This window comes from Diplotaxodon limnothrissa, linkage group LG1 (assembly GCF_057381915.1).
Source record: "Diplotaxodon limnothrissa isolate DT_005_m linkage group LG1, D_limnothrissa_male_GT1.1, whole genome shotgun sequence".
Lineage (NCBI taxonomy): Eukaryota > Metazoa > Chordata > Actinopteri > Cichliformes > Cichlidae > Diplotaxodon > Diplotaxodon limnothrissa.
In genome coordinates, this window is record NC_140596.1 from 6,491,159 (window position 1) to 6,505,981 (window position 14,823).

Sequence of the window (14,823 nt, forward strand, 5' to 3'; positions counted from 1 at the left end):
ACGGCCGTCAAAGACTCAAAATGCATCCAGTTGATTGCTTTGGATAGGTGCATTTTCATAAATTTGAGCCTACCCCTTTTCCTATTTATAAGGACCGCCCCATGGCCTTTCATACTTATTTACCAATGTATTAGACAGAATCTTTTTTTATTTTATTTCACCATCTACTATACTTACTATACTATACTACACTCTTGGTTTTATAATGACAATTTAACCCCCGAAATGTCAGACTGACAGATTTCTTTCTTCATACTGTTGACATTGCACTTGTTTTTGTTATATTATAGCATTAAACATGTAGTAAACTTCTTTGTACTAGAAAGATCAGTTTCACTGGTCCAGCTAGCTTAAATCAACGTCCATTGACTAGATGGACTTAAACAATGAATAACAAAATACAAGGAAACTTAGACCCAAACTAATAACAGCTACAACAAGAACTTAAGAAAGCTTCAACATACCTAAGAAAAGAAATATAGCAATAAACCCTGACAAATTGGTAACTCTTTGAAGTGTTACTGGGCATTCACAATCAGTCACTTTGTGCAGTGAGTCAAAGCATTGGGTGGACTGCATCAGGCTAAACTAAATTGATAGAATTGAGTGGACTCGTACTTATAAGAGAGTTAGAACAACAACTAAAAAAACTTAGAATATTCTGAAAAGAACTAATATAGGTTAACTGGGAGGAGCGGTGAAAATTAAGATGGAACAGAGGTGGAGGAAGACGATGTTACATCATGTGAGGAGCAGCAGTGTCCCTCCTCCAGAACAAGTGAAAGTATTTTTTCTTCTTTTTTAGGCACTGTTCCATGAGCACTTTTTTTCTCAAGGATAAGGTTTGTCAACTCATGGATTATTTCTGCATTTTCTTTCTCAAGTTTCTTGCATCTTTTCTCCACATCTTCTAATTCTGCTTCATGTGTTTTCTGTTGTTGCTTTTGCACCTGGATTTTAGTGTTCTTGTTCTTCAAGTAGTTAGAAAGTTCCTGAAGTTCTGTGTTTTTTCTCAGCATTTCATTGATGCTACTCTGCATCTCTGAGCATTGTTTTTCCGGCTTTTTCTTTTCTCCCTCCAGTTCAGTTGTTTTGTACTTCCTTTTTGTTTTGTTTTTTCCTCTGAAGAACAAGTTTTTCTTCTTTCTGTTTCATGCTCCTTCTCTTGAAGTATTTCTTGATTTTTGAGCAGTGTTTCATCAAGAGTTATTTGGAGCACCTTGTATTTTTCTCATCTCTTCAAGTTTGCAATCCATTTCTTTCTGTTGTGTGTCCTGTTGTTCTTTTTCTCGAAGAAAATCTTTATTTCTGTGCAGTGTTTTGTCGAGCCTTAATTAAAGCACTCTGGATTTTTTCCCCCATGTCTTCAAGCTTGGTGTCCATTCCTTTCTGTTTTATCTCTTATTGGTTTCTCTCTTGGAGCAGCTGTTGATTTTTGTGCAATGTTTTGTTATGCTTTACCTGCAGCCTTGGAGTTTGGACTGCATGTCTCTCTGCTCGATGTCCTGTTGTTTCTTCTCTTGGTGGATTTCTTTATTTTTTCCAGAGCTTCATCAAGCTTTACTTGCAAGCCTTCGTTGTGTTTCTCTGTGTTCTGAAGCTTGCAATCCGTTTCTTTCTGTTTCATGTCCTGTTGCTTCTTCTCTTGAAGCATCTCTTGATTTTTCAGCAGTTTCACTAAGAGTTATTTGGTGCATTTTATATTTTTCCTCTTTCTCTTGAGGTTTGCAATCCATTTCTTTCTGTTGTGTGTCCTGTTGTTCTTTTCTTGAAGAAACTTTATGTCTGTGCAGTGTTTTATTGAGCTTTATTTGGAGCACTCTGGATTTTTCCTTCATGTCTTCAAGCTTGCTGTCCATTTCTTTCTTTGAACTCTATGTCCTGTTTTTTTTTTCTTGGAAGATTTCATTATTTTTTTCCAGAGCTTGATCAAGCTTTTCTTGGAGCTCCTGATTCTTTTTGTCTTGCAGAGCCCATTGTTTCTCCTCAATAATACCTTCTTTTTCTTGAAGCTGGTAGGACTGTTTTTTTTTTTTCATTCAGCACTCTTTCACTCATTTTCTTGCCTCAGGGACATAATCTTTTCTCTGTTCATGAGATTTTCATTCTGCATTTCTTCAAAGCGCTTCTCCTCTAGTTGTACGTGTTCACCCCAAGGAAGAGAGCTGAGGTAAGGGTCTAGGGGTTCATCCCATGGAAGACAGCTGGGGTCAACTTCTTGTCTTTCTTGATCATTTCTCTGTATCTTTTATATATATATATTTTAATTATTCAACTTTATTCAACAAAAATTTACAATGTATTTCAATCGGGAGACCCTTCAAATCCTCATTCAACTTATTCGTCTTTCAACTCTAACTACTTCCACATATGTTGACCCACAGATACCATTTAAACTTTAAAACGAAGTCAAGCTATTCAGCTTGTATTTATCTTTTCAATATCTTTTATACTTTTTTATTCAGTTCCAGTTTAAGTTTCATGCTTTATTTTCTAATGTACATTTTAAACATGCTCGGCTACTTGCCAGCGTCAAAACCCCTGAAATACAGACACACAGAGACATACACTCACACAGGGAGAGAGAGACAGACAAACACACAAGGAAATACAGACACACAGAGACATACACTCACACAGAAACACACACATACATGTGCGCGCACACACACAGCGCAAATATTCAGTTTTTTTCTCATCTACATTTTAAACATCTTCAGCTACTTTCCAACTTTGAAACTTCTTCATCTGTGTGAACTTTAGCTTTCAACAGTTCAACACTTCAGCCTTCAGGTGAATGTTTCGTCCTATTTCAGCTCATTCAACATTTTTAACAACATTCAGCAGCCATTTCAGCTCAAAACATTCAGCTATCAGCATTTACACTGCAGTTTCTTCAGAAAATGCATTTTCTAGTTCTAAATGTACTAGTTAATAGTAAATACGCGACATTCTATGCAAAACCTTATTGATGGGAATCAAAAGCGTAATATTTTTGCTTAAATTTGAAATAATCTACAGGGAATCGTAATACACACTATCATCTTTTTCGCTTAAGTGTGCTGTGTATTTCAACCCTGTACTCTTACAATACTGAATCCACACCGAAGACACTGCTGCACTGCACTGTTTCTTACACTTTAAAGTTATGCTTTAGTGTCATCTCATATTTATGCTTCCGTTTGACTAAGCCACGTTAATCTCTCCTTTTAGTTGATTGATTTGGATAAATGTAACTTAACGGTGTACTGCTAATTATAACATTTTAGCCCTTCGTATTTTCTAGTACCTAAAAAATAAGATAAAAAAATAAAAGGGGACAACTTTATATATCACGTCGCATTCACAGGAGAATACATGTAATACACTGAACATAGCAGTGACGTCATTGGACCCATGTATTTCACTATTCATAAATGCCCTTTTCGACAGTTTCCGTCAGCGGCGCCGTGGCTTAGTTGGTTAAAGCGCCTGTCTAGTAAACAGGAGATCCTGGGTTCGAATCCCAGCGGTGCCTTTTATTTCTTTCTTTTCAGTTGTTTCTTTTGTTGTTCAGTGTGCACCATTTGTCATAACTTTACATTTACATAGTACTTTTCTCTCAGCAAAACACTTTTCCAGGTGTATGTGAAACTCAAAATACGTTATTAAATTAAAAGGGACTGTATAATTTATTTTAAAGTCCAACTTGCAGTACAAGAGTTTAACCACACGAGGGCGAAAGTGAAAGGGCATACTCATAAAAGAATCAGAGCACAAGCGGGCGAGAGGGAGAAGATTGTTATGTATCTTTCCTACCAGAAGCCGTCTACGTAATTCTGTATTTCAGTTCAATATATAAAGTTTCATCTGGAGAAAGAGGGGACAAGGCTTAAGAATTATGTGAGCCACTTTTTTTCATTTAAGATGTGGAAAGCTGAGTAGAGTCAGCCAAAGTTAGAGCGGAAGTAGTCTTCAAGAAAACAAAAAATTTCTAGCTTTGCATCTCAACTGTAATTTTAAACTACAAATCCAAACCCTATATAATCTTGATTTTTATATCTAAGACTATAGTCTATAAGACGTTTAGTTTTATAATGCTGCAAAACTTAACGTTTGCCACGAAGCCTTTATTTTGAAGGGAGTAACAAGAAGCCGCATCGCTAGTTGGAGCTAACTTGATCGTAGCGTCTTGGCTACCGCTGCAAAAGAAGGACACAATGCCTTTTCACGGCAAGGAGGATCTCTAGCTGTGTCCAGGCTGGACGCAGATGCCGGAGCTAGTGTGGATCGCACAGATGTGGAGCGAACAGCGAAACGCGTGTGGGAGATAATAGCAGAGGTCCCCGCCGGACCATGGGACTGACGGTACTGCCCCTGCTGCTGCCTCTTCTCGGGCTGCTGTGGCTCCGCTGTGCTCTGCTCTGTGCAGGTGAGAAACAACAATGCGTCTCTACACCGCTGTGATGTTTTAGACGGAGGCTTGTTCTAATTAGTTTAGAAAGCTCTGCCTGTGATGTTCACGAACACATGATGGCATGCACAAGTGATCCGCATTGCCCGGTGAAATGTAAGTGGCCATGCTTTTCTATTTCTTGATCCGTGTTCGCATCTTTACGGGAGATCCGGTAATTTACAAAGCTCCTACTATGATTACATCAGTGACTATCAGAGCGGAGCGTCTCTGTGTTCACACCCGAGCAGCAGCAGTGGGTGTTATTTTGTCTACTACTGTGTGTCTCTGATTAAGTGATCTGATAGATGAAGACGGTTTGTTTTCATTGTTTTGATTGGATGGAGGGAGAGCACAGAGGCTATCGTTGTGCAGAAACCTGCGGGATTATTGATCTGTGGTGGGTAAATGATCACGGTTAGTGTGGAAACATGGACGCGCTTTCGCAAATGTGATACTGCTGCTATCGGCATTACATCACTGCTTCTCTGCAGCCAGTCAACCCCACGGTCCCCTCCTCCCCCCTCCATTGTCATACACTGCACTTAATTGGCATTTAAATAAAGAGGAAGGCTGCTAAAGGGACACAGAGTGAGAGTTTGGAGGTGTGTGTGTGATCCAGGTGTTAACATTGTGTGGGGTCGAGGGTTCTGGACTGTGTCTTCATTATGGGGACAGAAAGCCAGTCCAGATAATTCAGGTCTTCAAAAATTAAGATAAAGGGATATGTTCAGGTTAGGTTTTTGGGTTAGACAAGTTGTAGTTAGGGTAAGATCATGAATGTTAAGTCAGGGTGATGTGAGACTGAGGAGAGAAGAGATTTGCACGATTAAAGGGGAACACACCATCCCAACTCAGGAACCTTCAAGCTTTGAGGTTGGCTGATGTGTCCAGTGTGCATGTTGTCCTTATGCCTGGTGCTCCAGCCTGTGTTGCTGTCTGTTCCCCTGTGCTGGCAACCTGTCCAGGATGTCCACGAGTCTAGTCGGATAAGCGGTTTAAAAAGCAAAAAGTCAAAAAAAGAATTGATGTTTTCACACATAAAGTTCTAGGGTGATTGAAGTTGCATGCACAAATACACACACAAGCTGCAACTGCATTCAGTATCTCCACATTTTACCTGAGCTCATGATTATGTGTGGTTTTTGAGAACAATGCAGATTAAAAACTGAAGGGCTTAATGCTGAAGTGCAACCTTAATCCACTTGTTTCTCTCAGGTACGCTTCACTGTAATCAGAGCAGGAAATTAAAAAGGGACATTTACATGCCTTAAAAGCTATAAATGCAATTTCAAATGTTTTTGTAAAAAAACAAACAAAACTTAATATCCCTTTATACACATTTCAATGAAAGTTTGGCATGGTTTACTCCATTACATTTGTTTGAAAGCTATTAAACTACAGGTTTGATATATGTTAAGCTAAAAAACACACAAATATTATCAGCACCACTGAGGTTTACATCACCTAACCCAAGGTAGCTCCTAAAAAAAACTACGGGAAGTTTTTTCACATCTAATAATTCCAGCGTGATGCTAATAATCAGCCACGGGATCGACATAATAATCTCCTTTAAGGAACATTTTACAGCTGATCTTCATTAAATGTGAATGCAGCGTCAAAACCTATAGATGTAGTTTTCCCACCACTATCTATTAGTGTGTCTTGTGTTGTTACGTTTTGTGTATTCACCTTTCACTGATAAAATACTATTTTAATATTTTGATGACTCTATTGGCGTCTGAGCTGGAGTTGTTCTTGGCTGCAGTGCATTTTGGAGTCTCTGGATGTCATAGAGAAAAGGTTTGCTCCCTGAGCAACTATTGTTGGTGAACTGTTCATGTTCTGTAGTTTAAGCATAAAACAGCAGCTAAATCTTATTTTTTTTACATCTGTTGGTAAACCAAAAATAGTGAGTTAATGTGAATTTTCTTTCTCTCTCTCTTTCTCTCTGTGATCAGATTTTTCCAGCATCTGAGTTTGAAAGTAGATGAAACACAAACACAACAGTCAAAATGTGCTTCAGTTCTCTTATTCATTGTACCAAACAACAGCATTGTGTAGCAGCTTGGTCCAGCCCAGTATGTGTAGGTATTTATGTGTGTGCTAAGTTAGTGTGGATAGTCGATATCCGCACTTAAACGATTCCTCCCTCCGCCACCCTGCTTCACTCTGCTGACTTTACTGATTCATCAAGTAAGCCAGAAACAAACAGCACTAAGCAGCAGACTCCCTGCTGTCTGTCAGCGCTGGATCATAGTTGAGCTAATGTTCTGTCTCTGTGGTTTTGGTTAATTAAGAGGCTTGTTAGACAGCGTTTCCTTGCATGTGTTTCATTCTTTCTGTGGCATTAAGCAGTAATGCGATGATTAATGCGCCTGCTCTATATTATTGCTTTCAGCACAAGAATGAAATGAGATACTTCCCATTCCACATTTATGTTGCAGATTATGATGCCGGTAACTTGATCGCTGCGCCTTTACTTAGAAAAACAACAGGATTCAGTGCCTGCACACCACACAGAGGTTTGCGTGTTAGTCCTGGAGCTTTTCCTGGCCTGCTCACACATTTGTGTTGCTCCCTGGAGTAATGGTGTGATGGCAGCAGGAGATGCTGTTGCCTTGGCTGCCAGTTTGGCTGCTGCTTCTGTTTAAAGCTCCATCTGATCAGCGTGGAGCTTCCCCACAATGGCACTAAGGTCATTTGTCTTGTCAGTGAATCGTTTAGTGTTTTTTGTAGCGGTCACAAATAAAAGAATGAGGATAAAACAGTTTATAGAGTGTGGAAGCCAACATTTTGGTAATGCTCGATGTCTGCCAAGTGTTCGTGTTCTTAGTTCTGATGTGCACAAGGAGCATTCAGACCGACCTCCCTAATATGTATGCTGCCATCCCCCCTGTCTTTTTTGAGACAGGCTGCAGCGAGCAGGTGGAGATCCATACAGAGCGGAGGGGTGTGATCTACAGCCCTTCCTGGCCTTTAAACTACCCAGCTGGGGTCAACTGCAGCTGGCATATTCAGGGGGGTCAAGGAGAAGTTATTACCATCAGGTAGAGTCCCTGAAACATACGCTGCATACATATGATATTTCTATAACCGAGTCACCTAAACTCATGTTCCATGCTCCAGTTTCCGTAACTTCGACCTGGCGGAGTCAGGAAAATGCATGGGAGACTGGCTCCTGCTGACACCTACGTGGAAGAGAGAATCCAGGCTATGTGGCTCGGTGCTGCCGCAGCCCTTCATCTCCACCAGGGGGCGTGTTTGGCTCTTCTTCCACTCTCAAGCCAACAGCTCTGGGCAAGCCCAGGGCTTCCGACTCTCTTACATCAGAGGTAAGCTGGAGAATATTTGCATATTGCTTATCCACTCCATAAACATACCAGAGTGCGTGAAAATATTAGAAATACCTCTACAGTTTAATCCATTAGCAACACCCACTGCAAACTCATTATTAAATAAAATGAAATAAAATAATAAATAAATAAAAAAAATAAAATAAAATGAATTATCATGTTTATAACATTTACGTCAGGGCCACCTGCAGTATTTTATATTTGAACATAAGCATCTGTTCTGGGACCTCCCCATGCTTCTATGCGCATATGTGGAAAACACGAGGTGGGTAAAGTAGCAGCAGAATCTCTGTGCAGACCAGAGCATGCATCAGTAACAGCAGTTATAACAACATAGAGGTCAAGATGCAGCATTAAAACAGAGATTTAATAAAGCCATAATAAAGTTTTGTGAGGGTTGAATTAATAGAGCTGTTTTGTATGTTTACACGGGGTTACTGCTTGGTTTGTTTTGATATGATCATCCACAATACTAATGCATTTTTTTTGTTATGGTTTGTCTTTTTTTAAAAAGCTGAGAAAAGCCTAAAACCTGTGATATTGATTGCAGTTGGACATGGCAGACAGATGAGACTGGCAACTATCTCTTGGGGGGTAAAAGTGATGTTTTAGCAGCTAACCAGACATATTCTTTTTTAGGTCACCTAGGTCAGAGCAGCTGTCAGTCAGATGAATTCCTCTGTGGGAATGGGAAGTGTCTTCCTCGCTCCTGGAAGTGCAACGGTCAGGATGAATGTGGGGATGCCTCGGATGAACGCAGCTGCTTGCCGACTCCCACTGAGGCGCAGCCGGGCCTCTGCCCCTTTGGCTCTCTGCCGTGCACCGAGGCCCAGTCCACCCGATGCCTGCCCGCGGGCCTGCGCTGCAACGGAGCCCGGGACTGCCACGATGGAAGTGACGAACTGGGTTGCCCTGACACTACTTGTGGCAAACGTCTGGGGAACTTTTATGGCTCGTTTGCCTCTCCCGATTTTTTCCGTGCGAACCGTAGCGGCGACACTGAGCTGAGATGCTCCTGGTTGTTGGACACTCAGGACCCTAAGCCCATTGTTCTGCAGCTGGACCTGCAGCTGGGGCCTGGAGATTTGCTGCATGTCTATGACGGCCTGCTGCAGCGAGCGGAGCATCTGTTACAGGTGTTGTCATATCACAACAACAGGCGGCCCGCCCTGTTGGAGTCGAGCCGGGGACAGATGAGCGTTTTGTACATGGCCCAGCCTCACAGTCCGGGGCATGGTTTCAATGCTACATATCAGGTACTGAGGTTGGCTAATGTTCATTTCATTCATCGTTTATTCTCATCTATCCTTTGAAATTCTTTCAACCTCTTTTTTTAAAGTTGTTTAAAACTTTTAATTTGTCAAAAGTTACAGTGTTTTTCTTTTTTAATCCAAAGTAACTGATTTAGAAACAGTAACTGCTCTTTTTGTTCAGAAAACACAGTCAGTTAAGTATAGTACAAGTTGTCCCTTCTGTGTCTAGACAGTGATGCATTTCTCCTCCATCCTACCAGGTGAAAGGTTACTGTTTTCCTGGCGAGCGTCCCTGCGGCAGTGATCAGGGCTGTTACTCTGAACGCCAGCGCTGTGACGGCTACTGGCACTGCCCATCTGGTCGAGATGAGGAGGGCTGTCCGATGTGTCCAGATGGAGAGTTCCCCTGCGAGGGTGGTACAGGAATGTGTTACCCAGCCTCTGAACGCTGCAACAACCAGAAGAGGTGTCCAGATGGGTCGGACGAGAAGAACTGCTACGATTGCCAACCTGGAAACTTCCACTGTGGGACTAACCTGTGTATCTTTGAGACGTGGCGCTGTGACGGCCAGGAGGACTGTTTAGATGGAAGCGATGAGAGGGACTGCTTGGCAGCAGTGCCCAGGAAAGTGATCACAGCTGCCCTGATCGGCAGTCTGGTCTGCAGTCTCCTGTTGGTTATTGCTCTTGGCTGTGCCCTTAAACTGCACTCCCTCAGGAACCGAGAGTACAGGTGGGCCCTCATTCTGCCACTAAATGAATGTTAAGTCAGAGGAACGCTGGGATGGTGTTGATTGTTGCAGCTGCCAGAAACTGTAGAAGTGAAAGTATTTTTGTGGGTTTTCAAATAGTTTTCCTGATTTTTCCCTAATCCTGCTCTGTTTTTTCCTTCCTCACTCCTTTACAGAGCTTTTGAGACGCAGATGACTCGCATGGAGGCCGACTTTGTCCAGAGAGAGGCTCCTCCTTCATATGGTCAGTTAATAGCCCAGGGTCTTATCCCTCCGGTGGAAGATTTTCCTGTATACAATCCCACCCAGGTAACAAATTCGCGCACACTAACAGACACTGGCGACGCTGCATTTAGAGAGAAATGAACTTCAGCGTGTTTCTGTTTTAATCCCCCGTCATCCAGGCTTCAGTGTTACAGAATCTTCGGTTGGCAATGCGCAGGCAGATAAGGCGTCACTCAACTCGCCGCTCCACTTCCTCCTCTTCCAGACGACGTCTAGGCCATCTTTGGAATCGCTTGTTCCGTAGTGGAGGACGAGGCAGAGGCCACGCCCCACTCCTGGATCCCCCTGGACCCACGCAGATCACACTAGGGCTTCACAGCTACCGGACTGTCGGGGAGCAGGGACCTCAGAACAGGGCCATGTCTGCAGGTGGGTCTGACGTAGTGGGTGTGGACCTGCCGGAGAGCCCTGCATCGCCTCTCTCCTTTCATTCAGTAGACAGTCCAGAGGAGGAAGAGGACCTGTCACCTGTCAGCAGAGATGGCAGCAGGGCTGCAGAGTCTTCACCTCCCACTCCTTGCCAGAGTGACTCCTCAGTACAAAGTGGACTTCCTCTCTCCCCCCAGGAAGCCTCTGTACCCCTGTGCCCACCCCGGGCATCTAGAAAATTGGTTCTGGAGCTTGCAGTTAACCTGAAGGGGGTTTCCTTAAGACGTTACTCCCCCTTAGGACCTTTGTCCCCTATTTCACCCCCTGTGTTTCCCAGCAGTTCCCAGACACCATCAACTCAACCTCAACCACAGGGTTCAGAGGTGACTTCACCCACCGAGCCCTTATTTTCCTCTGTGAAACCAGAGGACAGTGACAGCCAGTTTACTGTGAACGTGCCAAGCAGGGATGAGATGAAACCAGAGGCAAGAAGCAGCCTATGCAGGTTCGGCAGAAGCATCAGTGAAGAGGGAGGAGATTTAGGAAGGGAGACGCTGTGCTGAAAAGTTTAGGATGACGCTCTCCTCACTGTCGAGAGCTGGCAATTGCAATATCAGTTCTGATAAAGTGTCCTTGAGATGTGACTCCACCAGAGTCAGAGGTGAGAACCTGTACTTCAGCCTTTTGTTTGGAGGGGGTACAATATGAAACTCAATAAATATCACTCCATTTCATTATTTGAATGCATAAAATGTGCAGTTGCAAACAATTATGCACATGCAGTCTTATCCTAAGACGAATAAAACCAGCATTAGTCGTTCTTCCTGTAAATTGCTTTCTAAAGCTCATGCCAGAGCTTAACTACTTCATTTAAATGCAAACAGATAGCCCCAATTAGCCCGTTATGATATTTACCCTGAATTTGTTCCAAAAGATTAAATCCAGTTTTGGCCACAAGTACTAATACAACCCACTACTGGCAAAATGTATCTGAAATGCCAAAACAGCCTTTATGTCTTTACCCAAAGCCATTATGCACCGCTACATACTGTGAGCCATAACAGCCTAATGAGTGAACACACAAATTGATCTGATCGATCCTCTATTCTTGTTCCCTTTTATTGTTTATGTTAGTTGTTATTGTTTTATGACATCATTAATATGTCACGGCTGAGTGCATCAATTAAGGATGTTGTTGCTGAAATTTTACATTTTTTTTTTTAAATATTGGCAACAAATCCTGTGATTTGTCCACATCAACCTTCTTAAAGACATAACAGCAGTAAGGAGAGAAATCAGACAAAGCCGTGGACATCGAACAGAATAACACACGAGGTGCACTCGTGGAAGCAGGAGTTTGAAACTCTTATGTATTTATTCATTATTTAACACATTTTTGTAATTTCCTTATAAGATCTTATTTTACACATTGATAAATATGATGATAAATAGATGGAATATTGAGCTGAATATTGACTCTACATTTCCATGAAGAGTCAATATTCAATATTCAGGGATTGTTCAGGGATTTGTTCTTCATGGTTACATAATAACAGACCATTACAGATATCACTGGTTGATTTTGGTCTTGTTGTGCGTTTTGTTGACAGTAAGAAATGTCTTGAAATACAGCTTTGAACCGTGTCAGAAAAAGGTTTGATATTTTTTTTAATAGGTTTTTATATTTTCCTGTGGAGAGTTTGATGAAAATAGCACACCTGGTAGTCTAGGTTACCCTAGTGCAGGCTAGGATAGTTTCTGTCTGAAGGCAGTCATTAAAGCTAGTTTTCCCCTCTGTTTTATAACCTTGTGCTAAGCTAAGTAGGTGCAAGCTATAGTATATATTTATAATTGAGAATTTGGAAGCTTATCTCCCAGAAAAAATATCAACTTTTCCTTTAACACTTGTGCAGTGTCAGTATTGATTCATCAGACATCATTTTGACCACTTTTAAGAAACATCAAGAACTTATTTATTCACTTTTATCAATTGTAGCTTTAGTTTTTATCTTCATGTATGATCAGTTTAATATAAGCCAAACTTGGATGAAGATTTACAAAGTGAGTCCAAGAATATTGCCTCTAACTCTGTTCAGCCTCTCATCCTTTTCATAATAAACCAAACCTGTCCCGTTAAACAAAGTCCATCCTTTTAAATGAACCCGACTTTATATATATATATATATATATACATATACATATACATATGTATATGAGTGTTTGCATTGACCTCCATTCAGTGCACTGACTGTATGTGAATGCCCAAGAAACTTTGGAAAGAGGAGCTTCACATGGAAATACTGTTTGTTCACTGTTCATCCCAGTCGATGACTGGGTCACCGTGGATGTCTGGACTGCTGGTTTATTCTGGTGGAAATTCAAATCTATGCTGTGGAATTTTCTAATACTGGACGCTTAAGCAAAGACCTCTATTTTCAAGTCTTCAGTGGAGACCTGTACAAAGTTTTGCTTTACGTTTCTCTTTCTGCCTTGAAGTTATTGCCTGTTTCTGGGCTGCTTTTTGACACTGGTAACATTTTGCTAATCACTGTTGGACCTTTAAAGAATGTACCAGTCTTCTTTTGTTATAAATATCAGTGATTCCCCCCTCCCACTTGTGCTGCAGGATATTTATACTAGAAGAATAAGAAGCCAATAAGTAGTGTGGGTTTGGAGCAAAAGAGAATTGACCAGAATGCCATTTCGTGTGGAAAAACTAGATCGTTCCTACTGTTTTTTTTCTTTAAAATGAGCTGAATGTGCCATGCTACCCTACAAGTTTTGCCAAGAACAGCTGCTATATGTTATGTGCCATTAGAGATATCTCCATAGTCCTTCCAACTAATTTCTGCCTCATAATCTGTTCTCATCTCCAGTTCTTTCTTTGAAATATCAAAAAATAAGCTAATTATATTTATTTATAGTTTTACAGATGTTTTACTTGTGTTCTCTTGTACGTCTATTTAAAAAACATCCGTCCTCATTTAGCTTAAAGTGAAATCGTTTAGCTGCTGTCTGGAAAAAAAAATGCGTATCTTGCTTTGTGATTTAGAGACATGCATTAAAAACGCCTTAATGGGGTTTTCCCTGTTGTTGCAATGATCAAGGAGGGTTTATGAATCAACTCTGTGGTTTACCTGTTTGAAGAGATTAGATTTGTCTTTGTCTAGACAACACTCTTTTATACATGTCATGTGATTGTTAAATATGACTGATCTGGAGGTACAGTGCACTAATATGTCAGAAATCTCAGCTCTGGGATTATTACAGCGAAGAGTAAGAGAAAGGGAACCTTTCAGGTCTTCTTCCATTGTATTTAAGTAGTGATTTATTCAGGATGTAGTCATCAGCTTAAGGAGAGTCCTGGTAATTTGGTACAATCTTTAGTGAAATTGTGTTACACTGACTGCTAATGTGGTTAGGTTGATGATTATGATCTGCCAGTTTAGATAAGTGTGTCTTTTCTGTTCCCTGAATTTCAGCGTTTATGCTTTAGCAAAATGTCTTCAGTATGCTTTAGTAATAGCTGTACGTTTGTATAGTTTTGTGCACAGGTAAGCACACTGGATTGTGGCCACTGGAAAGTAAAGTTCTGCTGAAAGCTTCTGTCTGATAATATCATCATTAGAGACTTGAGTTTGAAGCTTTGTTCCCTTCACAGGCTGAAGATGATGTTTGTTTCTCACGTTTTGAGAATTATGTTTGTATATTTTGTGCTGCAAGAGAAATGCTGCCATGGCATTGTTGGGTTTGCAGATCCAAAATTCTGTTTAATCTTCTGCTTATCATAATTTTCCTGTGCCTGCAATAAATAAACTTCAAAATTTATTTTCTGGGGTTTTTTTTTTCTCTTCTTTTTTAAAAAAATTTTTTTTTAACTCGTCGCCAAAAGACCAGTGAGTTAATGTGATGTGTGAGCGTAATGTGCACACAAACTATCCTCATTAGATTGTGCAATGAAAACAAAACATATAATTTGCTTTTCTGTGCTTTAAATGATACAATAACCTGTAAACTGTGGTGGATTGTACCTGGATGAGCTACTACGTCACTCGCATTCTGGTTTTTCATAGTAAAATGTACTATAGTAAACTGTTGTTGGCATCAAACTACTCAAAGTGCAACCACCAACGTACTACTGGTACATAGTTTATTTTGCACAGTAGTTACCTTTGACTGATCTTACTTCAAACTGTGAGGTGCAGAGCCACTGCAGGTGGGCCATGAACAACCAGAGGAAAAACAAAACCATTAAAATATGTTAAGAAAAAAAAAAATTGCTGAAAACTTGCTAAAACCTATTATAGCAGCTGCCAAGCTTCCGAAGTGGGTCATGCCAGAAAAAGCTTGAAAACCAACGACTTACTTAATTAGCACAGAAATCCCCATTTTTGACC

General features: G+C 40.9%; 1 protein-coding gene and 1 non-coding gene across 2 annotated transcripts; both read left to right on the top strand.

Moving 5' to 3' along the window:
• The first annotated feature begins 3,443 nt into the window (after positions 1-3,443).
• On the top strand, positions 3,444-3,517 carry trnat-agu (transfer RNA threonine (anticodon AGU)). The gene has a single exon. It is a non-coding gene; the product is annotated as a tRNA-Thr (tRNA).
• An 818-nt stretch (positions 3,518-4,335) lies between these two features.
• On the top strand, positions 4,336-10,989 carry lrp3 (low density lipoprotein receptor-related protein 3). The gene is made up of 7 exons (XM_085359521.1): positions 4,336-4,411; positions 7,347-7,482; positions 7,562-7,767; positions 8,428-9,044; positions 9,302-9,774; positions 9,949-10,081; positions 10,177-10,989. Exons 1-7 carry the CDS (start codon positions 4,336-4,338, stop codon positions 10,987-10,989), a joined length of 2,454 nt encoding a protein of 817 aa, XP_085215647.1.
• Positions 10,990-14,823: the final 3,834 nt, after the last annotated feature.

Coding starts and splice junctions, on each gene's coding strand:
- lrp3 (XM_085359521.1), top strand. CDS start 4,336: ATGGGACTGACGGTACTGCCCCTGCTGCTGCCTCTTCTCGGGCTGCTG. Junction 4,412..7,346: donor CTGTGCTCTGCTCTGTGCAG/GTGAGAAACAAC, acceptor TTTTTGAGACAG/GCTGCAGCGAGCAGGTGGAG. Junction 7,483..7,561: donor GGAGAAGTTATTACCATCAG/GTAGAGTCCCTG, acceptor TCCATGCTCCAG/TTTCCGTAACTTCGACCTGG.